The 27,500-nt window shown below is 41.2% G+C and overlaps 2 protein-coding genes and 1 non-coding gene across 8 annotated transcripts in view; 2 read left to right on the top strand and 1 right to left on the bottom strand.

The window, feature by feature from the left end:
- Positions 1 to 9,462, top strand: part of slc26a6.1 (solute carrier family 26 member 6, tandem duplicate 1) — a 22,907-nt gene extending 13,445 nt beyond the window's left edge. For all 5 annotated transcript variants that reach the window (XM_086214259.1, XM_086214258.1, XM_086214260.1 and 2 more), the window contains 10 exons: positions 1,031 to 1,144; positions 1,739 to 1,816; positions 2,173 to 2,268; positions 2,410 to 2,516; positions 3,557 to 3,626; positions 6,021 to 6,110; positions 6,397 to 6,558; positions 7,971 to 8,025; positions 9,043 to 9,167; positions 9,314 to 9,462. In XM_086214259.1, coding sequence (XP_086070385.1) covers positions 1,031 to 1,144; positions 1,739 to 1,816; positions 2,173 to 2,268; positions 2,410 to 2,516; positions 3,557 to 3,626; positions 6,021 to 6,110; positions 6,397 to 6,558; positions 7,971 to 8,025; positions 9,043 to 9,167; positions 9,314 to 9,337 — 921 coding nt within the window. In that variant the 3' untranslated portion in view covers positions 9,338 to 9,462. The remainder of the gene's footprint in view (positions 1 to 1,030; positions 1,145 to 1,738; positions 1,817 to 2,172; positions 2,269 to 2,409; positions 2,517 to 3,556; positions 3,627 to 6,020; positions 6,111 to 6,396; positions 6,559 to 7,970; positions 8,026 to 9,042; positions 9,168 to 9,313) is intronic.
- The window catches only part of slc26a6.2 (solute carrier family 26 member 6, tandem duplicate 2), a 19,773-nt gene continuing 1,646 nt past the window's right edge, over positions 9,374 to 27,500 (top strand). The window contains exons 1-20 of one of the 2 annotated variants that reach the window (XM_086214257.1): positions 9,374 to 9,382; positions 11,902 to 12,031; positions 13,469 to 13,608; positions 13,740 to 13,850; positions 14,416 to 14,591; positions 15,174 to 15,338; positions 15,859 to 16,011; positions 16,089 to 16,171; positions 16,251 to 16,398; positions 16,480 to 16,593; positions 17,591 to 17,668; positions 18,906 to 19,001; positions 19,678 to 19,784; positions 19,911 to 19,980; positions 20,272 to 20,364; positions 22,978 to 23,091; positions 23,718 to 23,864; positions 24,584 to 24,638; positions 25,843 to 25,973; positions 27,441 to 27,500. The exon at positions 27,441 to 27,500 is cut by the window's right edge and continues 1,646 nt beyond it. In XM_086214257.1, the coding sequence (XP_086070383.1) occupies positions 11,904 to 12,031; positions 13,469 to 13,608; positions 13,740 to 13,850; positions 14,416 to 14,591; positions 15,174 to 15,338; positions 15,859 to 16,011; positions 16,089 to 16,171; positions 16,251 to 16,398; positions 16,480 to 16,593; positions 17,591 to 17,668; positions 18,906 to 19,001; positions 19,678 to 19,784; positions 19,911 to 19,980; positions 20,272 to 20,364; positions 22,978 to 23,091; positions 23,718 to 23,864; positions 24,584 to 24,638; positions 25,843 to 25,973; positions 27,441 to 27,464 (2,133 nt within the window). In that variant the 5' untranslated portion in view covers positions 9,374 to 9,382; positions 11,902 to 11,903 and the 3' untranslated portion in view covers positions 27,465 to 27,500. Of the gene's footprint in view, positions 9,383 to 11,616; positions 11,750 to 11,901; positions 12,032 to 13,468; positions 13,609 to 13,739; positions 13,851 to 14,415; positions 14,592 to 15,173; positions 15,339 to 15,858; positions 16,012 to 16,088; positions 16,172 to 16,250; positions 16,399 to 16,479; positions 16,594 to 17,590; positions 17,669 to 18,905; positions 19,002 to 19,677; positions 19,785 to 19,910; positions 19,981 to 20,271; positions 20,365 to 22,977; positions 23,092 to 23,717; positions 23,865 to 24,583; positions 24,639 to 25,842; positions 25,974 to 27,440 lie in introns of those variants that run through there. The other variant, XM_086214256.1, reaches the window with a different exon arrangement.
- Positions 10,949 to 11,021, bottom strand: trnar-ccu (transfer RNA arginine (anticodon CCU)). The gene has a single exon. It is a non-coding gene; the product is annotated as a tRNA-Arg (tRNA).

Raw genomic sequence — 27,500 nt, 5'->3', positions numbered from 1 at the left:
CTGCAGTTAATATAAAGGTTCACAACACTTGAACAATACCACAGCCCAAACAATCAGTGACAACTCTACTCTTTAGCTCCTATGACCTACTACTAATTTCTTAAAGGCTCGATTTGTCACGATGTGGAGGCGAGGAATTGACCCAGATACAGACGGGGACAAGGAGTGTTCACAAAAGGAGTATTTATTAAGTAACTACACTCACATGGGAACACGAAGGGGAAACAGTAGACTGAGACTTGTGACCGGAAACTGGAGGCTTGAGACATGAGACAGGAGACTGGGGGCTTTAAACTTTTGACAGGAGACTGGAGTCTTGAGACGGGAGACTGGAGGCTTGAAACTTGAGGCTTGAGACGGGTGACTGGAGACGATGACAAGACTAAACCGTTACAACATGTGACTTCTGACAAATGACAATGACCCAACATGGACAAATGGAAACACAGAGGTTAAATACACAAACAAGACATAGGTGGTGCAATCACACAGGTGAGACACATAAGGTAATCACAGGAGGGAGGTCAGGAAGACAGGACATGACTACAAAGTAAAACAGGAAACACAAGACAGGGATCGTGACACCATTATTCCTGTTCATGTCAGTTCTCAATAGAGGTCACTGATGGCCGGAGTGGTGTTCTCACAGAGGAGGGCCCATGGCTAACAGGCAAGGAAGAAATGCAGTTCAGAAGTAATGAAGCTGAACAGTCCCTCACCAGCTTTAAGCCTTTGAGCCTTGAGACCAGCAGAACAAATCAGAAAATTGAATTTGCCTGTGTGACAATTAAACATGAAAGACGCAAACATGAGAACAAACTGATTAGATGATATCTGCACTGCACTGCTCAAACATGCATGTTACAGTTCTTGTGAGATAGCCGTTGATTAGGGGGAGTACCACTTGAGTAGAACATATGAGATCACACGAAAAATTCTGAATGATCCAAGCCCTTTGATTTAGTGAGCTCTAAAGTCATATTAGTATAATAGAGGGTAGATAAAATCATGATGTCTGTCCCTGTCCTAGGAGCTGCTGGCTCTGGGTCTGTGTAACACCATCGGAGGAATATTCCAGTGCTTCGCTGTCAGCTGCTCCTTCTCTCGGAGTACGGTTCAGGACAGTATAGGCGTCAAGTCACAGGTATTAGTCCAAATGACATAAGAACCGAGAAACTCCTTTTTAGATCTGTCAACAACAATGATGTAAATTTTGATTGCACAATGTAATAGTTGTAGAACAATGACACCATCATCTTTTAGCCCCCTCACTGCAATGATCTACCACATGGTTTCAATTTTCACAGAAAAAAAGTCATGTTTACTTCAGGCAAAAAGCAAGAGTGGTTGAAGTGGTTGCTCCTGTCATTTATGGATTTGGACTGCAGCAGGCTAATAGGCTAATGCAAGCTACTGCTAACTGCTCGAAAAAAACAGGACAATAAGGACCAGTCAGAATTTATGTTTGGCCTGGGAACTAAACCTGTAGTTGCTAGAAGGTGCGGTAGATGGTCAGCTCTGATGAAACAGTCAGGAATGAGGCCTCTCAACTGTAATAGCCTTTGGAAACACCAGGGAGTTAAAGTTGTCTCCTGCCACTTTAAAAGGCTCCATGATACCTAAACTTTTGTCTCATGAAATATCAGTCTTTTTCATGTTTTTTTTCTCCTGATCATTTGTCTGTTTGCATTTATATATACAATTATATATTCTGCCGTGTGTTGATCTGCTGTCTTAGTTGGCAGGTTTGGTGTCCGCTATGATGATCCTTACCATTTTGTTGAAGATTGGTCATCTATTTGAGCAGCTGCCAAAGGTAGCGTAAACGTCTGTGATGGCAATTATCTTGTGTGTTTGTCTTTTATTTAAAATGTGGTTCCATAAGGCATTATTGTATCATCAAGACATTTATTTTCGAAAGGCTATGAATTCAAAACCAGAACTGCCACGAGATGATAATGCCACACAGTGCAAACAGAATGAATTCATGATTTGTGTAACAAATGCACAAAAAGTAAAATAAAAAAAAAACAACACACACACACAAAAACCCCTTTATGAAAGATAAAACTATTTGGTATGTCTACAGAAATTCCAAGTCATGCCAGCTGGGGTAAAAATCCCTGTTCTGATGATTCATGTGTTCAGTAATCCCTGAACTGTGTGTTCCAGGCAGTGTTGGCTGTCATCATTGTTGTGAACCTACAGGGGATTCTTGCTCAGTTCAAAGATGTGCCTGTTCTCTGGAAGTCTGACAGGTTGGACCTGGTGGGCTACACACAGAAACACGCGCGTACACACACACACACACACACACACATACAAAAACACACAAACACACACCGTTTTAGCTCATAGCAAATAACTCTGGTTACAAAAAGTACCAACTTCTTCCTGTCTGTCCTTCAGCTGGTGTGGGTAGCATCGCTGATTTCAACGCTGGTCTTTAACCTGGATGTTGGTCTAGCTGTGGCTGTTGTCATCTCTCTGCTCACACTCATCTACAGGACACAACAGTCAGTATTTATTCAACATCATTTTACTGATGCCACATGGTACATTTTGTGTGAATAACACACATAACTTCATTTGGAAGGCCTTTGCAACAAAACCCTCAAAACTATATCTACTATCTAGAGATGTACATATCTGTTTATCCATCTATATAGATATAGGGATTGTGCAGATGCAATAGAATATCTACACTACACTACACTTTACTAACTCCATCCATCCATTTTCTACACTACCTATCCTTTAAGGGGGGGCTGGAGCCTATCCCAGCTGTCATTGAGTGAGAGGTGGGGTTTATGCTGGATGGGTCACCAGTCCGTCCCAGGGCGATCAGGAGCAATTTGAGGTTCAGTATTTTGCTCAAGATGACATGACATGACATGACATGACATGACATGACATGACATGACATGACATGACATGACATGACATGACATGGTCACCAGGGGAAGTGAGGATCGAACCAGCGACCCTTCAGTTGCCAAACTGCCACGCGACCTCTAAGCCACCCTTCTTACTAATTCTAAACTTTACAATATTGAAGTTTGAAAAGCAAAACAGAGGACAGCAATGGTCTCGCCTGTGAAAGCCAAAGGAAATGTCACCTCATTTTGATAACAATTTGGATAGTTACATAAATGATAGTTTGACAGTTAAATAGTAACATCTCAAATGGTTTTAACTCAGTGTGCATCCAAACAAAACTGCTGTGTTGCACACATTTCATCAACAAATATCCCATCTTGCATGTGTCCAGGTCCAGCTTAACCAGGCTTGCGTACTTAAACTAGGTCCATATATGTTCTTGTTTAAAGAGATTATGGGCACCACCTAGAAGTGCAGGTGTTGAGTCTCTGTCAGGGCAGAGTGTTTTACAGAAACTCGTGTTATTTGTCTGTGCTGGAGGCCCATTATGTGAATCATGAATTTATTCATCAAACCTTTCCTTCATGTTTCTCAGTCCCTTCTCACTCTTGTCTCCCTGGTAGACTTGCTCTCATTAATATTCCCTTCTGTCTTTCATCATGTTTCTGTCATCCAGCTCCTCCATTGTTGTTTTGGGTCGTATTCCTGGTACAGACTGTTACAGAGATGTGGAACTTTACTCTGAGGTAAACTCAATCCGTCTTTCAGCTCTAATGTCTGTTTTTCACAAAGCATTTTGATGAAACTTTGGTTCTGTTCAAGCTAAACTCAGTAAAGGTGAGGTCTAAAATAATTAGGAACCAATCGAACAAATGCGCCAACCTTCCTTTTTAATCTCCTCTTTGATGTCAGACATCTCTGGTGTCTGTTCCTTCACGTGTTATTCGACGTGTGGTCTGGATCAACTTTAGTTAAAAGTTTATCAAAGTGAAGAAGTTGTGTGAAAGCAGGAGGAGGGTGATACTGAACTATATATATATATATATATATATATATATATATATATATATATATGTATATATATATATATATGTATACCAGTGTATATATGTATATGTATGTATGTGTGTGTGTGTGTGTGTGTGTGTGTATATATATGTATGTATGTATGTATATGCATATATATGTATGTATATATGTATGTATGTATGTATGTGTATATATATGTGTGTATATATGTATGTGTATATATATGTATATATATGTGTATATATATATGTATGTATATATATATATACACACATATATATGTATGTATGTATGTATGTGTGTGTGTGTGTGTGTGTGTGTGTGTGTGTGTGTGTGTGATATGCTTTCATGTTGCAGATGCTTGATATAATCTGAAAGCAGCAACATCTTCCAGTCTCAAAGTAACAGTCCACACACTCACAGTGGTGAAAAGATTTTAAACGATCCCTCCTCTGACTGGCACAACTTTATTTGGAGTTTCCTCACCAAGATCTCGGGTTACTTCCTGCTGTGACCTTTGCCACTTATTGAAGACTTTAATAATTCAACATTCTGAAACAAAACGATGCAGTTCTGCTCCATGATAGTGTGATCGACAGTGATTTCCAATCGTGGATGAACAATGTTTTTATGTTGTTTACAAAGGTTTTTTACTCCACACAGAACAGTACCAACACTGACCTGATGAGAAACGTAATCAAGTAGCAACTAATCACTTGTTCACACCAAAGCAAACAAAGCACAGCTGTGAATGACCCTGAAAATCTTGTTATCAATTTCATAACAGATCTTGAGCTTGAGAACAAGTATGAAGACATTTTATGTTACTTTTCTAGAACACTACCTATACTGTATACTGCTCTGGGGATGGATTTAACAGTAATATGATGCACTGATGCCCAGCTGGGCAGCAGTCATTGATTGGTAGACTGAAGTCTTTATTTTGAAAATTAGAAAAATAACAGAATAAATTGAAGAAAAAAAAAATCACAAAATACATTCCAGTAGTAAACATTAAAATATCTGAAAAGGAGTAAGAGGACATATAAAGGTGTTTAATCCTTCCCCCTTTTACACCATTCAGTCATTTATTTTTTATGGACTTGCTTATTTAATTTATAAATTTCATGTTTACATTCCTTCATTCATTGACTTACACTGAACTTACAGGACTCCTAACACATATCTGAAATTCTGTCAGCCTGAAATTCATTCGGGTCAACCATTAATTCCCTTCAGCTTGTCTTATATCTGCACATGAAACTTGCTAATCCAAATCAGTCAGTGAGGAGGACGCAGATCCATGTCAAAGCAAATGAATGCAGAGAGTTTCATGTGAATGCTTCTCATGATGGCAAGGCACCTGAAATCATGATGTGGATAGAAAAACTCCTGGTGGGCGATTCAATCCTTGTCTCTTAAATGTGTAAAACAGCACCAAGTATCAACACATTCTGAAGTAAAGGTCAGTGTTTTATCTTGTTTAAGAGCAGCTCTGAACAGCACAACTGTCACTCAGCCAAGTCACAGTGAAACTAAGTCCCTGGATGAAAACCGCCATCTGTCGCACATCAAAACACCAAACTGTCACCAAAGGCAATCTGTCTCTGAATGTCTCTCTCTTCTTGGTTCCCTGGCCTTCTCTCCTCAGTCCGTTACTCTCATGAAGCGGGGGCTGCAAAACTCCTCGCTCTGCATTTTACCATGTCACTTATGAATCATGCAAGCTAGGTGTTTATTTTATACTTCTCACTGTTATTTCTACGCCCGGACATTGGAGAGTACGAACTGATCAGTGTGAATGTTTCTCAAGGTAAAATCGTCAACTTTGTTTGAAGAAAATCCCACTGAGTCAAACAGCTTTAAATGAGTCTTTCTGCAGCCATTCGTTGACCACTTTATTTTTTTCATCTATTTTCTCTTCTAACTCGCTCTGAAGGAAGAGAACAAATAAAGGTCATATGTCAATAAATCTCTCTGTGCACTTCAGCGTCAAAATGCTAAATACTGTACTGTACAAATGCGATATGTAATACCTGTGTGTGTGTGTGTGTGTGTGTGTGTGTGTGTGCGTGTGCGTGTGTGTGTGTACGTGCGTGTGTTCGTAACAGGCAAAGCCAGTTCCTGGGGTGACCATACTCTCCTGTTCCAGCCCTGTTTACTTTGCCAATGCTGAACTGGTCTTCATGGAGATCAAAGAGGTGTCCTACATGCGTGCGCGCACATACAGTACACACATACTTCTCCATATGTTGGATATGGTGGGCACATTCCTTCCACATGAAAGCTAAAGTTCTGGATGTATTTATGACTTTTAGTGTTTGAACCTGAGCTATGCTACATTTACAAGCCATCTGTTTGTGGCTGGCATGTACGTGTGTGTTCTTTGATCCCTAAAGTTGGAATAGGAGAATCCCACTAAGGTGATAGAAGGAATTCTCCGTTAGGGCAATGACAGCTTCTACAACTTTTTCAAATTCCCTCCAGGCAGCAAGTCGTGGTAAGCAGGAGAACCCAGCTGAGGTGCAGACCTCCTCCTCCTCCTCCTCCTCCTCCTCGGCCCAGTTACTGACGCAGGCTCATTATTTGGTTCTGGATCTGAGCTCAGTCACCTTCATGGACTCTGTGGCCATGACAGCTCTTTGTAAGGTGAGGAAACAGAACTGGCTGAGATCTAAAAAATAATGTCAGGTTATTTTCAGTTTCAGTTTGGGTAGATTAAAAAAAAAAAAACATCATGTAAATGGTTTATTTTCATTCATTATAAACTGGATCAGATTATAGGTGTTCATATTCTATATGGGGATTAGGGAGTGCTACCTGAGCACAAATCACCTGGGTGAGACCCAAAACACCCCATGACCCCTGGATTCATTACTGATGATGTGTTTAGGTGCATTTGAAAATGTATTTCATAAGACTGACCATTCACCTTACTGTATTTTTATTTTCCTTTTTTTAAGGAAACAGAAATTTCAAGTCAACCACGTAACCAAAACATATAAGAATAAAGTATTTTTTATGACACAGCAAGAGGAATGTGTACAGCAGTTAAAGGTTCTTAAGAATGGTAGACACCCTGCTTCATCTGTTATTCCTAAAACAGTTAATCTGTGACTAGGATGTAATAAATAGCAGACTAAAGTGTCTTGGTCCATGGGAAGCTGAGGCCACATAAAGTTGAACCTGAAGAATTTTACTTCCTGGACCAAAAGTGAAGCCATGGGGTACTCCATTTATGATGGTGAGAGGGCGAGACTCAGCAGCGTCAGTCTGTTTGGTAAAAAAAAGTTCAGTGCTAAGAGTGAACAAGAATTTTCTGATCAAATGATTGTAAAAGGGCAGGGAAACATATATATTTTATTTTTAATCGATGGAAGAGAAGGCCTTAGTTGCTGAAACAGCAGCTTTAAGGCCCTTTAAGTGTTTAAGGTGACATCAACAAACTTCTCTTTTGGGGAAAAAAAAAATCCTTGCTCAGATTACAACCATATATACGGTAATCTTTTTAACTCGCGATATTTTTTCTAAAATTAAATATGAAAATTATATGTGTGTGTGTGTGTGTGTATATATATAATACATATGAAAATAAAACTAAAATTTCCATCAGCTTTAAAACATGGACAAATGATGGTGGCACTAAGATAAAGACGACAGAGTCAAAATTATCTTAACCCCTTGGTTACGAGCTTGCCAACTAAGAACAGACAGCTCATCTGAACACAGAAAAAGAAAAGTTTGGAGGTACTGATACTTTTATCTTCACCCGAAATACTTGTTAATATTTGAGATGTAACCTTAAAGTTTTCTCATCAATAAAACCTTTCACTCCAGTATGTTTCCACGGCTGAATGAGCATTAAAACTGGACACATGTACAGTACACACCCTCTTGCAAATTACACAAACAAAAACACGCACACACACTGTGTCTTATTAATAGATGAGTAACCCGTTCTACTGATATGACTTTATCTCTTCTCCTCTTTGAACGTAAAGATAAAGGTAATTTACTCTGTTTGCGTGTGCATGCGTGCGTGCATGTGTGTTACTCAACAGGTTGTGGAAAACTTGGAGAGCCAGTGTGTCGGTGTGTTTCTGGCAGCTTGCCCAGGTCAGTTTAAAGCTTTATACTCTCGTGTCTGATACTCCCTTTTGTTTCCTCTCACACACACTTTGCTCACACAGCCACACACTCACCCTGTCCTCCTTAATGTTAGAAGCCTTTCTTTGAGTCTGTTATTTACATAGGTCAGTTTCCCACGGACAGTCGTGTGTGTGTGTGTGTGTGTGTGTGTGTGTGTGTGTGTGTGTGTGTGTGTGTGTGTGTGTGTGTGTGTGTGTGTGGTTTACAGTTACCACAGCACAGATTCCTACCAAGCCCACTCTTTCTCTGTTTTAAATGTTTTCCTTTCTGATCTTCATGTAGCTGCTAGGCTTATATGTAGTTTATTGTATCACAGTTGTTCCTCTCCAGCTTCACTTTATGGACACACATATACAACAACTTAAGCAAAGGAATTAATGTAGCACATTTCTTGTGCAGGGCAACCAAACATGCTTCACAGAATAAGTTAAACCAAGCATAACAACATGCAGCGAGTGAAAATAATACAAACAGTAAAATGGTGGAGAGGAATGTAGAAAATAATCAGCATGTAAAATAAATAGCAGATAAAAAAGCCTTTTTTCTTTTTTTTGGGGTTCCTATTTTGAGCCTCATTCACAGCTTCCCCTTATTTAGTGGTATCCCAGGGAACATAAATGAATAATCCTGGTGCCCCAGGAGGTCAGACAAGTACTTCGCAACCAAGCCATTTAGTGATTATGTCATGTAAGTGTACTTTGATGCTTTTTCTTTCATACACTGGCAGCATGTGTAGTCATTGAGACAGGACTGGAGTAATTTACTGAGCTTTCTGGGATCTTCAGTGTTCTGGATCAGTTCTGAATGACATCCAAGACCTTAACAAATACTTTTATTGTTTGCTTGATAGATGTATACACTTTTCTGACCATTTTGTGACATATCTGATCCTTTATATGACTGCAGAAATTCAGGGCTGAATTTAAGGTAACGCAGCCCAGTTGATTTTTGATGTTTATCTGCAAACGCTGTGTGTATCAACAGAGAGAGTTTTATCCCAGCTCTCCACTCAGGAGTGTGTACCAGACAGCCCGTCAAGCTCCTCTCTCTTCCCGTCCGTCCATCATGCAGTCCAACGCTGTCTCAGCACCCTGCCCAGGCCCCTGGAAGTAAACATCGCCTCACATCCAAGCACATTCAAAGATGATTAAAAATAGTTTCCGGTCATGTTTCAGGGCGTATTCCTGTTTTTACATACTTATTTGGGTATTTAAGTATTTTAATATTTGGATTTCTTTTCTTTTTTTCCTCCCAGGACATCAACCCAGATACAAGATAATGTTGAATCTACAACTTGGCTGCTGGTTTTGAATGTTATCGCCAGGAAAGTAACATGACACCACAATAGCTTCATTTTATTTGCAGAGAAAGGTGTTAACACCTTACCAGCATTTTTTATGAGTCAACCTCTCAAACATTCCCTGACAATCTATCTCTGGATTGAGTCAGGATAAAATCAGATCCAAACACCCCGGTTTAGAAGCCTTGAGATAATCAGACCGCTAGTAGCACAGAGGGGAAAATGTAGGCCAAGTAGAGAGAAACAGGAACAGCAGGGAGCAACACAGTGCAGGAAAACATTGACTACTCAAAGCTGATCAACCAGCACACCTGCTGTTAAACCTGTGGTGTGCAAGAATGTCATTGCGTGTGAAACAATGCGCGGCTGCACGCTGCAAATGGGAGTTGTCTTTGTTTTAACAGTGTGTGCTGCTCCGTGTGGTCTTTGGATTTACTAACGTCGACTGTGTTGTTTTACTTGAGGTGACTGTCACCTGGATGTCAGACAAATAGGTAGCTGCCCCTCCCCTGCTGTTGATAATTTAAAGGTTCACTTACTTGTAGACATGAATTACAGTCCAAATGTAAGTCACAGCATCAACACAAGGTAAAAGATGAAGATGTCATATGTTTTCAAATTATGATTTTGTAACACACAGGAATTCGTTCATACGTGTAAATGTTTGGCATGTTTGCAATGCCTAAAGTGAGCCGGTGGTTGTTCTTTTTGTCTTTCCATTTTTATTTTACACCACGCAATGCGTTCACAGCAAAGCTCCAGGTATACTCCAGGTATAACGTGAAGAGTAACTGACTGTCAAGTTTTCATTCCATTGTCCTGGAAATTGTGGAACATGCGTAGGTTATATAATGTGTATATTTATTAAACCACATAATGGTCAGACAACCACTGTGGTGCGGTGTGTCTCATAACAATAGATAAACACAGTGCCACTGGGATGTTTTTCCAATATGCTTTAGATGTCTTTTCTTTCCTCAGTGAACGCTTTCTGCCATGTATGAGCTAAAAATATCTGAAAGTATTTTAAAAGGGTTTCCTTTCACGGTGGATGGATGTGCCAAATAATTGCCAAATAACAATACAAAGTGCAGCTTCTAAAAATGAATCGGGAAATGCTGAAGCAAGGATATGTGCTATAAAAACATTAGGCTCATTATTGATAAGCTACATTATGTAATTGACTTGAGCAATCTTTTTCTGCTGGTGAATCAGCATTGGCAGGTCTATTCATTTACCTGTATCTAATTAATTTTTTACCCTACGCACAATTACAAATAAAGATTCAGAGCAGTACAAGCAAAAGTAATCATGTCAGTGTTCAGCCAGTGGACACAATCTGGTTAGAATGGACCCTTGTTGAAAAGATCTGACCGGAGCAAAGGACCTTTTCCTCCCTTTGCGTCATGTACCGTCATCCTGTCATTGAAAATAAAGGAAACAGCTCAATTTATGCACATACATGTCTATATATGATTGTGTCTGAAGCCCACTGCATTTCACACCTCCACTATGTCCTAGGTGGAAGCTGACACTGAGCTATAAGGACTTTCTCTGTAAAATGAACTGTCAAGTTTCTCTGTTTACAGTCACCCCAGGTGGGACTTGAACCCACAATCCCTGGCTTAGGAGGCCAGTGCCTTATCCTTTAGGCCACTGGGGCTTCCATGCTCATTTATAATGGATGAAGACAGGACATATTACAGAAACCACAAGCTAACATGAAATAAAAAGCTGGTGTTTTGCTGTCTGGCTGCAGCGCACAGTATTTTCCTGACATCATCAGTACTGTGTGTCGCCAACCGAGGAAACAAAACTGCAAGTCATGCTTCCCAGCGTCACCCTGAGTCACTGAGACATGAAACATAACTGTTGTGGAGCGGTGAAAGATTCATTTCTGTTTGTGTCTGTCAATTCACTACTAGGGGTGCACTCTGTTAACTGCTTATATGGGTCTTATATTCTCTGTCCTGTTGTGTAATCATTGAACAAGAACAAGCATGACTAGGCTGAAACACCTGATAGAGGATAAGACACCTGAAGGAGCGGAGAGACGGAGGACACACAGGGAGAGACGTGAATGTCCTCTGTTGCTGTCGTGTACTGATTGGATCTAGAAAAACTGACAGAGGATTGATGTTGGAGGATCACTGCACATCGGCAGGATTAAGTCTTCATAAAAGAGGAGGGATATGCCATTGTGACACAAACTTCTTTTTTGCGTGTGAAGATTTTCATTCCAGCCTTGATCTGAGCCAGATGTGGAGTTGGATCTACTTCCTGTGACTTGGAAAAATCTCACATCACTCCTCTGAAGGCCTAAAATTCATCTGATTATAATATATAGTATTTCCACATAATTTTCCTTCTGATAAAGCAGGATAACATAAGGTAAATAAGTTTTGATCTGGGACTCACATTTAAAAACATCAAGGTTTTTTTTTTTTGTTCTTCTTTTGAATGATCAGTGCTCCTTTCATACAAAATTTCTTGCATTTTCTTTCTCAATTATTGAATATGCATGAATGTTTTTTTTTTTGTAGCAATGGCAGAGAGGAGAAGAACAGGCTACAGTGTCGACAGGAGGATCCTGGATGAAGAAGCAGTGGAAGAAATGGCAGAAAAGTCAGACTCCAAAACTTCTCACTGTCAGAAGCTCCAGAATTCACTGAGGTAAAGAGTCCTACATCCAATCTTCTGTATTCCTACGAGGTCTGATATTTTCTAGTGGGAGGGATGATACAGATAATAAAAATGAAGTCACAGGCTGATGTTTTGTTTTTTTTTTAGAAAAAGATAAGAGCATAAAATAAGAAATTGAGAAATCTTAGTTAAATCCTACCCGCTGGAAGTATCTGCCGATTGAACCACTCCTCCACACTCACCAACCTAAAACAATAAAATGTAATGCACAAAACTTAACACGGACATGTCAGAAATATGAATGATCATGTAGCAAGAACAGAACGGAAAGGTGGCTGAAAACCTTAGGGAAACAGCTGAGGGCATATTGAATGACTTACTGTTATTCTATTTACAGAGAGAGAGAACGCAGGAGTGGCAGTTACAGGGGCAAACATCCCCAAAGCGTATTTCGGTGGCTAAAATAATGAAATGGAAAGGAAAAACAAATTCACTCGTGTGTCTCACTTCATCAACTTGAGCAAAGTTCCTCTTCATCTACCAGTTATCCTCCCGCAGATGAAAAGGGAACTCGCGGTCAATAAAAATAATAATGTGGCGTTCTGAAGTGATCACAAAATCATTGATAGCGTTGATTACCTGCGGTTTGTCTGACATTTTACAACAAAATGACATTTCCCAGACAATCGAGTGCTTCCAGTGAGTGTTACAAAAAATTCTTTGAGGACGGTTTTCTACATTATCAGCAAGAAAGACACTCAAAATACACCAACCGGACAGAAAAGATTTCCGGTAAAGTCCTAGAAACAAACTGATGAAGACTGTCAATGGGTGGGTGTACTCTTGGAAAAAAAAAAAACTATTTTACTATTTAGAATGAGGTTAAAAGTTGAATTACTGCCGTCCATGGAAACGTAATCAGCGATGGCAGCGGATGAGAAGCGTGTGTGTGTATCACTGTGGTCTGATATCTGTGGGGTGATTGTTTCTACCGTCATCGCCTGTGACCGGAGAAAAAGTGTTCTGAATGATGGAAAAGAAAATGTTTATTCACTCATTTTACATGTTTACCCAAAATTAATTTGAATTCAGATATTTTCGAACGTTTCTTTCTTTCTGCCTAAATTGACATGTGTGATTAACTTAAATCGATTATTCTCAGAAAGGTTATTTCAATTTATTTTTTTTTAATAATCGCTGGACAGCCAGAATCGTAAGTTCGTGAATGATTAAATTAGTAATTTGACTTAAAAATGCTCAAAAGTTGGTTTGATAATGGAGCTCCCACCCATCTCTGGTCGTCCGTCTGTAAAAATAAACCGACGCACTTAAAACAAGTCCAAACAAGTCAAAATAACACAGAGGGATGAGTCAAGGTGTCTGGACGTTGGACCCAGAGCAGACTTGACTTCTTGCAGTACTGATATCGAATCACAGCAATAAAACCATCTACATGTGTCTGCTCAGGTGCTCAAGTCACAGGATGAAGAGTTGCCTACTCAGCAGCTTCCCGGTCATATCCTGGCTGCCTCGCTACTCCCCCAGGGAAAACGCTTTGGGTGACCTGATCTCTGGGATCAGCGTGGGGATCATGCAGCTGCCGCAGGGTGAGATGGAGGTTCGGGTGCTAGGGATGCAGTGTGGAGGTGTAGCACTCACGAACAACCATCCTCTGTTCATTCTGCTGAACCCTCCTTGTTGTTTTATTCGGGACATTATTGTTTTAACGTCCCTGCAGGTATGGCCTACGCCCTGCTAGCGGCTGTCCCTCCAGTCTTTGGCCTCTTCTCGTCCTTCTACCCCGTCCTCATCTACTTCATCTTCGGCACATCCAAGCACATTTCCATCGGTTTGTACTTTTTAACGCTTTACTGCAGTATCCAGTCACAGTGTGTGGATCGTTGAGGGGTAGGATTTGACATGGTGCTTTCCATTGATCACCAGAGAGGAGATAGCAACGTTTTTAGAAGAAATTATACCCCAAACCAAACTATTTATATGGACAAATTATTAATCGTGCATTATTAGTCGCCATTTGATTCTTCTCTATTTACAAGGACAATTAAGAAAAAAAATATGTGAGGAAAAAGAAATGCTGGATCTTCAGCAACAATAGATTAAAAGAAAAAATCTGACTGTTTACAGAAATGTATTGTATCAGCATAAAATCTTTGGGGAAAAAAAGGGAGGGAAAAACAGACACCTACACACACACACACACACACACACACACACACACACACCACACTCTCCCTCCTCCCACCCCATTCAACATGACAAGATGATGTTGGGACGTGTCGCCAGCCTTCTTCAAGATTTCTCCAGACTTTTCCTACAGTTACAGTGGTTGCAGCGAACAACCTTCCGTGTCACACCAACAGTGTCTCCCCCACGGTTCTGTTTCCCCTCTGCAGGAACGTACGCAGTGTTGAGTGTGATGATCGGTGGCGTGACCGAGCGATTAGCCCCAGACTCCGACTTTATGAAATGGGATAATGAGACCAACTCTAGTGTAGTGGACATCATTTCCAGGGATGAAGAACGAGTGAGAGTGGCGGCTGCCGTTACTTTCATGTCGGGATTATTTCAGGTAAATACGTGAATTGACATGAGGGGAATTAATCCACCCATGAATTTCAGGCTTTTTAAAGCCAAGCTCAGATGCATTCATGATGATTTGTCTTTGTGACGCTGTGAAGACTGAAAATATGGTGAGCACAACAGCCAATCAGCTCCGTCATCTTGATTTTGTAAACTTTGCATTTATCTGTGGTTGTATATAAATTTTTGACTCAAAAAGGACAGGAAAATTATTTCTATCAAATCTACAAACACTGCAAACAAAAAGATGTGTTATTAAAGCAATTTTTCTGCTTAGAGCTGTGCTAATTTTTTTTGTTTGTTTTGCAAATGCAACACTTATTAGTTTTTGAGCTGACTAATGTGGGCGGGGCCTGTGAGAATCTTTTAAACAGCAAATAAAACTTTTTAGACTCAAGTTCATCTCAATCTCCCATCTCAAGTTTTGCGCCCCTGTTTAAATGAAGTGACGTGCAGCTACAAGTTAACACCATCGGACTCACGTCATAAGTTCATGGGCGTCAGTGATGCTACAAGTTGGTTGTCACTGTGTTCAGGTGTTTTGTTTTGTTTTTATCCTGTGTGTGTGTAGATTCTGCTCGGTTTGGTCCACTTTGGTTTTGTGGTGACCTACCTATCTGAGCCGCTGGTCCGAGGTTACACTACAGGAGCCGCCATCCACGTCATCGTGTCCCAGCTCAAGTATACGTTCGGCGTCAGCCCTGTGAGACACAGCGGACCTTTCTCATTGATCTACGTAAGGAAGAACTCAGCTGCAGTCATTTGAGTAGGTGGTAAAGACATGACAGGAAATGGGGGGTTAAACACAAACGCTATAGCCGTTCTCTACAATGCTACTCGTAATATTCTCGTATAAGATTGGTGGGTGCGGATGAAGAATCTACATACACTGGTAGGGTTTCCCTGTCCAGTCAAAGCTGCAAAACGCTGGGTTTATAGTCCGACATAGTGGTTCAGAAGTTGGCAAACAATTTAAAAGGATGGGTATTTTTTTTAACTGCTGGCAGCGGTTGGAGGGTTGAATAAAGAATAAATTCAGGAAATTATTTCATCACTGATTGTTTTGACGTGTTGGAGAGAGATCTGACAATCACTAAAATAAGTTATCATGAAACGTTTTTTGGATTGTGGAATAACTGCTTTTTCTTCTTTTTCTAGGTTTTACTTGTTTTTTTAAACGGTAGAATCTAAAATGAGATTTCATGTCTATAGTGTGGTGTAACTAAGCAGTAGTTGTACTCTTTCTCTGGGTCCAGACTGTGGTGGAGATATGTTACCTCATCCCACAGACGAGCATCGGGACTCTTGTGGTCAGTATCGTTGCCATCGTCGGCCTCGTCCTAGCCAAGGAACTCAATTCATACTTGAGTAAAAAGTTACCTGTTCCCATACCTGTGGAGCTGCTCGCTGTGAGTATACAGGACTGTGGGACTGTGCCTACCGAGATAAGCACAGGAGTAGATGTCTTTTTACACCTCTCCCCCAGATCATCGTCGCCACTGTCGTCTCCTGGCAAATGAATTTAGATGAGAAGTACGGTGTGGATGTGGTGGGAGTGATTCCCTCAGGGTGAGAAACTCACAGACAACATGCATGAATGTGTTCTCATACATGTAATGGAGGATTTATTCTGTTCTCTATCCCCCAGGCTGCAGCCGCCTGCTCTCCCCGATACCTCTGTCTTTGCTCAGGTGATAGGGGATGCCTTTGCTGTGGCCGTGGTTGGCTATGGCATCGCCATTTCACTCGGACGAATCTTCGCTATAAAGTACGGATACAAGGTGGACAGTAACCAGGTAGGGAGGTGATAGGTGGGGATGATAGCGGTTTTATTGTCGATATACACTACATAAATTGGTTTGCTTGTCATGGCTTAGGAACTCATCGCTCTGGGTCTGAGTAACTCTATTGGAGGAGTTTTCCAGTGTTTTGCTATCAGCTGCTCCATGTCTCGCTCCATGGTCCAGGAGAGCACAGGAGGGAAGACTCAGGTTGGTCTGCAGGCCCGCTCTTTAGCTTGAAGGGTTAGTCTTTGTCTCTCTTTGAAAACAGGTTCACTGTGGAGGACAGTATGGAGAATGATGAGTGTTTCGAAATGTGTAAGAAGATTAAGTTTGAGACACCCCACTTATCTTGTCATTTAGATCATGGTGATAATTTGTCTTGGTCAAAATGCTACTGCATTTTATTGTTACAGCATATTCACTCAAAAAACTCTGTGATCTGTTTGCTTTGAAACCTCATTCTGCCATAGAATATTCTATAAAAACCACTGACCACGAGGAGGTCAGTGGATCATTTAGAAAACCAAGTTATTCTCAGTTCCAATTTTAGCAACTGCAATCCAATTTCTCTTACTTGTGGAGTTGAGGCAGAGAGAGAGACGGACACCTCCAAAAATGCCAAAGCAAAACAAAACTAAAAATATCTCCAATCATCTCCATGTTTGGTCAGATAACATGAGAAAACAATCATCATCCTTTGAGTAGAGGTGGGCGTGGCTTAAGTTACTGTTGCCTGTAATGGAGGTTCCTGAAGAGGTTAGCCAAGATGCTGCTATAGCAGCATTTCTGTTAGAACTGGAAAGTACAGGCTGGAACACAACCTGCAGTGAGACTTGGTGAAATAATCAGCTACAAACCTGGGCGATATTGGTCATGATTAACATTACCCTGATAAGTGGGATCATTAAAAAACACTTGAGGAATTGATTTTTTTTTTTTTTTGTTGCTCACATTATAAAACTCTACCTACACAAATAGAGATTTGCTGAAAGGCTAAGCAGATTTATTCTGACAATGTCATTAATCAGCTCAGGACTATTACAGATCGGCGGAGACGAGTGGCTTCAACTGAGGAAATCTTGACTCCTCTTATAATCATCCAGTAATTCACTGAAATAATTATGACATCATTCATCATTTTGTATTTTTTTTCATTAGATCGCTTCCGTTCCTCTGATTCATGGTGCCTCTCTCTTCCCTGCAGGTTGCTGGGGCTATATCAGCAGTGGTTATCCTTTTCATCACACTCTGGATAGGAACTCTCTTTGAAGATCTGCCCAAGGTGTGTGTGTGTGTGTGTGTGTGTGTGTGTGTGTGTGTGTTTTCTTGTGTGAACCAACTCTTGACAAAACACCAGCACTATGTGAACAGTTGGACTTGTAAGGACATTTTCGTCCATCCTCACGATTGAAAGGGATTAAGGGTCAATTGAAAGGGTTAAGGTCAGAGTTAGGGTTGAGTTCAGCACATAGCTGTGATGGTTAATGGGCGAGATTAAAATACAAACCAAATTGAAACACAAGAACAACTTGTTCTTGATCCGTGTACTGTAACACGTCAGCTCAAGGGAACTAGAAATACTACATCCTGGTTCTTCCCTAAACCCCCCCCCCCCCCTTTGTTGCAAATCTGGAGAAATTCCTTCAAGTTTATTTTTATGGTACAATTATGCCACTCAGTGACACATTCACGTTCACTGATCAGACACCTTATAAAAAAATTAATCCCACAGTCGATCAAGGATAAGTCTGCTCACGTGTCACTTGGTTTTTTTAGGAATAAGACGAGAAAGAAATAGTTTATTAGGCAAGAATTTAGTGGGTCTACTGCTGATTTTTGAAAACCAGAGAGACTATGCAAGAGTACAGTCTGGAATCAGATTCCCAATCTCACTGTGATGGGTGGGAGGAGCTCTTTTCTTTCATTGGGAGATTGATCATAGCTTTTGAGAAGATGCCAGAGTTCAGATAGATGGGTGTATGGATAATTGGTTGTCATATTAGTTGTTTGTCAGTGGATAAAATCCGCGTTGAAAACGCTGAGTTTTGCATCGTTTTTACTGTTCATCTTTCTTGTATTTTTTGAATGTATGTGAAGCATGACCACCTATCAGATGCAACATGCTTGGTTAGTCCGTCATGAATCATGATGAGTTTCTAGCAGCTTTGAAGAGATTGAAGCTGAGCTGGGTGTTAATGTGCTGAGCAGAGGGTTGCCTGGGTTGCGCACGTGAAAGGTGGGCTTGGATTATTTTGAGACATCAGCAAAGCAGGCCGAGATCCTTTCCGAGACAGATGGGGTTTCTTGGTGGGGAAGGAAGTATAGAGTGGGAGTATCATCTGCATAGCATTGGCTAGACACCATGTGAAGCTATATTTAATCCAAAGGGAGGTGTTGTAGCATGTAAAAGGGTCCAAGCACTGATTCTTGTGATAATCTAATCTCGATCCTTTGTGATAGCCTTGCCACTGACAAACTTGTTAGGACTGAGAACTATATGATCGTGTCTCACTGTGCAGGCGGTGTTGGCTGCCATCATCTTTGTCAACCTCCACGGCATGGTGAAGCAGTTCATGGACATACCTGCACTGTGGAGGAGCAACAAAGTAGACATGGTGAGTGTCTGGGGAGCGTCGAGGGCGTACTGACATGCGTGTATTTGTCTGTTTCTGTTAAATGTTGTGGAACATTCCTGTGCGAAGCTGTTGGTGACATGTTCCGTTGTGTCAATTCAGATTAACAGGTTAATCAAACGTCAAAGTCCACAATTAATGCGTTATCTGATATCGTAGAGGTTCTTTACTGAAAATGTCTCCAGCAGAGGACATTCTAAAATCCCTAAATCGCTAAAATAGGAGTATCGTGGACATATTCTGGTAATTTGGTTCGCTAATCATCAGTAAAACATATTTAGTATGATGCTGATGTATATATTTTAAAGCTTCGAATATGAACACTGAAATCGCACATTTTCTTCAATGTATAAAATAAATCAAAACTGATACTTCAAAAAAAAAAGAAAGAATGCGTCATCTGCTATTTAAGGCTTTCACTCCAATGCTTTAGTTAGCATATTTTGTGCTATACGAGATCAGTTTTTCACTTCTAAGGTTGCTAGCACATTATTTCAAGGTGGCTATGGAAAATTAGCGAAACTGGCCAAAAAAAAATCTCGCAACCAGGGTAATTTCCTTTACCTGTTGATGTTGACAGTTACAATATGAATGATTTTCCTGCAGCTGCAAAAATTGGAATTAGTTCACTTTAGCGATGAGTGCTGCTTATTTCCAGATGATTTGGCTGGCCACCTTCATCCTCACCCTGTTGCTCAACCCTGACCTGGGACTTGCTGCTGCCATTGGTTTCTCCATGCTGACAGTCATCTTCAGGACACAGCTGTAGGAAAACACCACCGCTGGGCACATACACACTTTCACATAGAAATAAAAAACACACCCAGCTATCTTTACGCTCAAAATTTTCTCCAGATGTGACCAGAATTCTTTTTTGTGTTTGTGTTTCAGACCGAAATACTCCTTATTAGGACAGGTCCCAGGCACAGATATCTACAGGCCTGTGGAGGACTACAGTCAGGTATGGATCAAAATAATTTGTAAAAGATATTTGTAGTTCCATGAAAAATATCTGCAGGCTCTTTCCAAACAGCATTCCATAACCTAGTGTGTGATGTCACGTTTGCTCCATCCACTTCTGAAACAGTCATGAAGTGGTAATTTTTGAAGAGAAATTTTACTTGTCCTATTAGAAAAAAAAAAACCTTATCCTATATTCAAAATACATCATTTAGAGTCGGTATGCTTTGGAACTAGAGTATAGGGATTTTCTTTTTTTGTATTTATTGTATTGCTGTCTCTCTGGTTGTAGGTGAGGCTGGTGCCAGGTGTCTTGATATTCCGTTCCTCTGCCACGCTCTACTTCGCCAATGCTGAGATGTATCAGGATGCACTGGGAGAGAAGGTAATAATGCAGACATGCACACACACACACACACACACACTCACAAACACTCCGCCTTCCCCCCCCCCCAAGACCCTCAAAATCTACCCTCCAGTTTATTCCAACCTTAATGCAACAACCACTTCAAACACTCAAGCAATCATCATGCTTCTAAACCCCAGAAGGTCCTTTCCTCAGCAGCCACTGTAACATGTCCCTGCAGGGTAAATACACAGGTGTAGTCTAACTGATCCAACGGTCCCCTTTTAATTAGTGTGTCAGCTGCAGAATACCAGAGACCTGGTCTGCTAAATGGAACGGGACCGTAATCACTGTCAGTTACACATTTGTTTACAAGGCAAGGACATACCAAAATGGCTGCTGTGAAAAAGACTTTTTCTCACTAAACCACTAATCCACCCTTACAGACTCCACAGTAGCGTTGTAAAATGACCCAGACACCGGCGTAATGCTCGCACAGATGAGCAACAGTCATTTGAACACACCTGTGGTCCTTTTCACGCAGTACTGGAGTTGGTGCTGTCACTACTGTACCTATGCAGGTGTAGCGGTCTGCCCCCCCGCTCCCTCTCCGTGTACTTTCATACAGATGAGGCCTAACAGCAAATACTCCTGTCTTAGAAAGTGCTGTGTAAAAGGGGCTGAAGATAGCGATAGATGTGCATACACACACACACGCGCGCTTGAATTTCATAAACTATTTCGCTTGTCACAACTTCCGCCCAATTAACTCAACATTATTTCTGACGCGCTAATAACCGACCTGACATTTCACCAACTGGCAACTTCCATGACAGACATTGTTCAGAATGTCATCCCACCCTTTTCTCTGCTTCCTCTCTTCTGTTCAGCCACTTCTTTGAAGTGAAAGGAAAAATAGATTGAGGGAAGCTGGAAATGAGGACAAAAGATGGAGGGAGGGTACGAAGCAGTGGCAGGGTGATAATAGAATGTTTCATTCCTTTAAATGTCATCTTGTCAAAGCCACAGTGTTGTTTCTCTCCCTCTGATCTCTGCTGCGTAAGTAAGCTTCCGTGAAACCGTCACGTTGCTGGCTGGCGGAGGCAGCAGGTCGGTTCACCAGGTGAGAATCCTGGTCGTGTTTTTTTGCTCTGGATGACGGGTGATGGTTTCTAAACTGAACCAGCTGCTGAGTCAGATGTGAAGGTTGTTTTGCCTGACGAAGAAAAACATTCCTGGCATATTTGGAATCATCACTTCCAGCAGCCGATGCCTTGTGTGGGAGGAGGCTAAGAGAAGAAAGTCATATATTGTTTGTTTGTTTTTTCCACGATGGATCTTTTGCTGTTCTACTATTGCATTGTCTTGATGAACTGCCGATTTTCAACAGTTGGTTTTGGAGAGTTCATGATGTTTGGAAGACTCTAATTCGGTTTTACTCCACATTACGACTGACTTGCAGACACATTATTCTTGAAATAAAGTCACAAAATCTGATTGGCTGTTGATGGCAAGTATTTCAGGATATTTCCTGGTTGCTCAGGCCATTCATGTAAGGCATGAGACCCAATGAGGTGCCCTTAATCAGGATCTGATGCTGCACGTGGGATGAGTTCATTTATGCCAGATCATGGAAATCTCAAAGGACAGCCCATTAGCTTTTGCAATCAAAATCTAAAGTTTTTCCTGAGGCAAAACCCTGTCTCTGTGGGTTTGACTAATTCCTGGAAAATTCATCCTATAAGCTTCTTATGTAATGCTGTTGTTCACCACTCCAGTAAATAGGACTGACGGACCATAAATGGCATCAGAAGTAGTTCACGTGAGGATGATTTAAATGACCATTTGCTCCGATGCAAAAACCAGCAGCTTCAGAGTCACTGTGCCTCACACTCCTCTGTTGAAAGAGATTTCATTTGTGTATTGTTAAAACAAAAATTTGCAGCAGAAAAACAAAGGAAGAGCACTTAATCTCTCTTTGTAGCTAAAAAGTGGCTTTTAAAACTATCTTAACATCTTCAGTTTGGTGCCAAATACCGATCAGAGCCCGTTTCCTTACTTAGATGATGCCCCCCTGGACCAGTGTGACTTTCCGATCAGGTACGAAGAATGGCATCATCCCCTCCGTCGACTTGCTGGAGCTGCTCTTTGTTAGTTTAACTCGTTGGACTGGCTGAGAGAAAGGTTGGCGTTCCCATGAGGTCATTAAACATTCCAGGATGCTTTGCGTGTTTCTGAGAAACATCCAGAGGAAAAAAAAGACAAAGCTTCTCAGGAAACATGTGACATTTATGGTGTTAGTTCCTGCCTCTTCTTTGCAAGTGAGAATGCGCTCTGACTTGCATAGTTACATAAAGGCTAAAGTAATTAAAAAAAACGGAACTCTTAGCAGAATTGCATCAATAGCTTTTTTTATTAGACCTCTCATCCTTTGTGATCCCCCGTCACATTAATTACCTCCATCGATCTTAATGGCTCTTCCAGTAAATCTAATCTGATCTAGAATAGAGAAGCACTCGTGCACGTCTGCAGGTTTGGTGATCAAAAAGAAAGGAGGAATAAAGAAAGTATGAAGCATCATTTAAAAACAGCAGCATGTGCAGCTTTAGAAAAGGCATTATTAAATATGTGTCACCTTCTCGTTTGTTGTAGTCTGGCATTGACATCACCAAGATCCTGTCAGCAAAGAAGAAACTGGAGGCCAAAAGGAAGCTACACGAGAAGAAAGAAGCCAAGAAAGCAGCCAAAGAAAACACGGGGACCACGGTGAGGAGCACCGGACATTTCACAAGCTTTGAATTCATTATTATTTTCCGCCCAGCTGTTTCTTTTTTTTCCCTCTGCCTTCATTAATGAACACCTGCTCAACTCGTTTGGTATCTTGACCTACAAATGTCTTTGTGTGCCAAAGCTTAAAGACAAAAAAAAAAAAGAAGAAGCAAAAATCCCTCTGAGCCTCCTTCAAACAGGTTTGTGTTTGTGACTCATCGTGCAAAGCCCCTTCTCCACCCAGAGGAACTTCTCGTCCTAGAACTAAAAAAGGTTCCTTCAGCTTGTTATTGCCTGCGTTTCGACTGCAGTCGAAAAACACGGCCGTGTATGAGAAAGCTACTGGTTCTCATGGCGTGTTGATGTTGCTGTGAGCAGAGCGGACAGCCTTGTTCTGCTCCATGATGGTTGTGTAGAGCAGCAACTATAAGTACAAAGACTTGCAGACCTCCAACAGTTCCTACTACTACCACCCACGCTGGACTTTCGGTGGGTAAAATAATGTAAATGTGGACCCTTGTTGTTACGATTGAAACAAAGGTTCCGAGTTCCTGGGGAAATTTCCTATACTGTTGAAAAGGGGGCTCAAAAGACAATATATGTTAATGACTGCTTCTATCCAGGAGGGGGTGCCAAAGGCGGGGCAGCAGAACGATGTAGCCTGGATAAAGGTGGATGCTGAGCCTGATCCCTCACTCCCCAGAGCCATCATCCTGGACCTCAGCCCCGTGAACTTCCTGGATACCATGGGAGTCAAGACAATACGCAACGTACGCAATCAGATTTATAAAAAACACCAGAAGCTGAGTAGAAATGCCTCACTACTCGGCTCAAGCTACGATCGTGTCTGTGTACTTTGGTTACTCATTCCTGTGAACTACACTTTGTAGTGTCGTTCATTCACTGAAGTCACATTCAGCATTGATTTGTGTTCGAAACAGTTTCATGTCTCAACCAAAGTTTTAAAGTGTTGAAATGATAATACACACCACATCATCTTATTCGTGTATTTGATTGTACTGTCATATTCTTATTATTTTTCCATTTATTTACATTCCAAAAAAAAAAAATTCCTGACATCTGCAATCACGCTTCACGTTATCACTTCAGTGTCCCCAAACAAATTGTCCTTCTTTACGTCCTTATTGAGAAATATTTGAAAGCAATTGAATGTCTGTGCTTAAATTCACTCAAATGTACATGTAGCGCAGTCTAGATAGCAGGCTCGTTTTAGCAGTTGTCTGCTGTCCTAAATCTCTTCTTGAAAATGTTCTATTTGTGTCGGAGGGAACCGACAGACAATAACAAGATCGCTGATTCTGACGCTCTCATCTTGATTCTCTCTCATCGTGTTTTCCTTCAACAACTCCACCCCCCATCAGTCCCTCCGTTCCTCTCCGGATCATTTAACTCCTCAGGCACTCAATTACTGTAAATTGAACTACCGCACTAATGAAGGGTTCTTTGTGTGACCTTTGCTCTGTTTCAGATCCTCAAAGACTTCGGAGAAATCGGCATAGAGGTGGTTCTCGCTTGCTGCCAGAGTAAGTTCCTCTACATCGCTAGAATAGAATGAGACGGGATTTAAGAAGCAAGAAAACTACCCTGAGTTGCTCCTCCTAATTGTGGCAATTATCATTGGTATTTCCTACATTTTGAAATTTGTCTTCAACTTGAACTCGTGAAAAATGAGAGCGAAAACAACAACAAAAAGAAATGTTGCATTCATCATTGTGTTTTGTAAATCCAAATTAGCCACGCGCATTTAACTCTGAATTCATTCGACACTGGATGTTATTTTAGCTGTTAGATGCTGTAATGTCTCTGTGCAAGACGTCCAGCGGCCTCACTGGCATAAAGCTGTTTATTTTTTGCATAACAGCTCACAATTTCAGCTGTGACTTCCTGAATGAGGGAAAATTTGAGGTCTACGGGGAGATCAATCCTACAAGTACAGTGCTTGGAGCAATCTCTGAAGATCTGTGGCTCTAATTAGCCTGCACTGGCTCGACGCTCCCCCACCCATCCTCTCTCTCTGTGTCAGTCCAAATATTTATTTTTGGTCCTAATTATTTCTCCTCTTCATCTCTGATTTTGTCCTCCTTGTTTTCTCCACTGTGACAGAGATAGGCTGTGAATGACCTTCTTATTCCTTCATTTCTGACCATTTTTTGACTTTATTTTATATTTTCACGTTATTTTATTCCGTCCTGCAAGACACAGTAGCGTTCTGTCAACCTTGTGAACCACGCTTGGATGTGTTGGGATGCTTCCAAGAGTGCATCACTAAAACAAAAAACAATCAAGTTCAAACCTCAAAGGAAGGGAATGTTTCCTGCAAAACTAAATGAAGGGAAATAATTGCAAAAATACTGAAGAATATTGTGAATCTGATGATAATTAACAGGAATCCGAAAGAAACACAAGGACACAGAATGGAATGACTGTCCCAGAGGCCTCAGAACATCTTGGTGTATTTTCATGGTTTCCTGTGACTACTGAGGTTATTTTTGGGTATTTGTCCATAAAGGTGGAGTAGAAATGCACATTGGTGGTATTTGTATTATTATTTATTCATGTCCTGGTGTATACTTCCTGCTCTTCTAACATCTCAGTTCTGCTCATTCTTAAAAGAAGATTCTGTATTAAAATTATATGCAAATGATCTAGGAAAATGGCCTCTCTGGTGACTCTAGTCAAATTCCTTCAGATTTGACCCTCCGTTTGTGTCTCTCTCTTTTTATCCAGCCGGTGTGGTGGACAACCTGCAGGCCGGAGGTTTCTTTAACGATAAAGTGACAAAGTCCTGTCTCTTCTCCACCGTTCATGATGCTGTTCTTCACTGTCAGACTGCCAGAACACACACCAGCAATGAAAAGGTGACGGGGGAGCACACAAGACAAAAATCACACATTTGAAACGAAGTAGACCGAAGGAAGCTTTTGTTCTGCTGTTGTGCTTTGAAGACGAGAAGCTTTTAATCTCGGGGGGGGGGGGGAACGTGTGCAGTAAAAGGTCACAACCAAAGCTTCATTTACGTCTCACAGAAGCCACGATGACCAGCATGAGCTGCCCTCCACGCGCTCCACACTTGGTACAAACGACTAAAATAGAGAATCATGTGATTTAAAAGCTAGCGTGAATCTGAGGAGGCCAGTCAAACTCCAAGTGCACTCAGAGACAAGGATGCCACAGCGATACAGAATATGGACATATATCATCACAATCATAGATCCAGAAACCAAAAAGATGATGTTCTGAAGCAGGAACGTTATTTACTCTTCGACCATTTCATGGATATGTTTCTAGTAAAATACCACAAATATCCCTCCAATGGCCTAAACCTCTTAGTTCAGGATCCAGGATCTATTATTTGATCCAGATTGTCTTGTTTTTTTCATGGTATATCATCAAATTCCATCCCTTCGTGTTTGTGATATCCTCCCAACAAACAAACACATGCCGCTGATGGTATTACCTGCTGAGCTGAGGTCCCCATTATGAATTTCAGACTTTATTTTTAGGTGTGTGCGTGACTCCAATGTTTCTGCTCCGAAAGGAAGTACCTGACAAAGAACAAAGGCATGGCGCCGGGCCATCAAATACAACATCCAACACGCACAAACACACTGTGATGTGAGGTGGACAAGAAGACACGCAACATCTGAAATGAGTGCGTGCATGCATATCGAACTGCATTTCACATGGAAGTGGTTTCATTCTGGCATTACCACTTAGATAAAGTCAGATTCCTTCACAAAATGCTGCCTTTTATCGATCTTTTGAGGGACGTTTTATTTCCCTTCGGGGATGTCACGGTTGGATTGAGATGGTTAGTTGGTTGGTTGGTTGGTTGGTTTGCCGGCCCTGGGGGGATGTTGGGGCCATATTTTACCCTCGAGGAACGAGTGAATGAGACAGTAAGAGATGAAGGAGGTTAATAAAACCTGGCGCGTCTCGATATGAAACCTGTCTGGCCAGGTGCGTTTGAAATATGCTGTTTTACATTTTTGTAGTTGAGCTGAACGTTACTGGCATGTACAAAAAAGAGAAGCAGCTCCGTAAACCAAACGCTCCTCAACTTCACCTCAGAAGTCCAGTAGAAACATGTCCTCGTGCTCAAACACAGAAATCGCTGTGTTTCTGAGATTGTGGCACCAAAGTTTCAGTTGAGGTTCTTAATAATGTTCAGTTCCCCTTCATCAACCTCTTGAGAGTTTCATGCCTCTGGAGAGAATCTGGAAGGTATTTTTGAGAATCCTTCTGGTCTTTTTCTCTTCGATTTTAAGATTCCTCTCTGTTTCCCCTCTCCGTGATCTGATCCCCCGCGTCCCTTTGTTTTACAGGAGGTCACATGGACACATTTCTGAGTCCTGGAAGAGACAATGAGGGATATTATGAAGACG

This window comes from Aulostomus chinensis, chromosome 9 (assembly GCF_037954235.1).
Source record: "Aulostomus chinensis isolate RoL2024-O1b breed Wild chromosome 9, RoL_Achi_v1.0, whole genome shotgun sequence".
NCBI lineage: Eukaryota > Metazoa > Chordata > Actinopteri > Syngnathiformes > Aulostomidae > Aulostomus > Aulostomus chinensis.
Note: the sequence above shows the minus strand (reverse complement) of the source record. Positions and strands in the feature narration are given on the sequence as shown.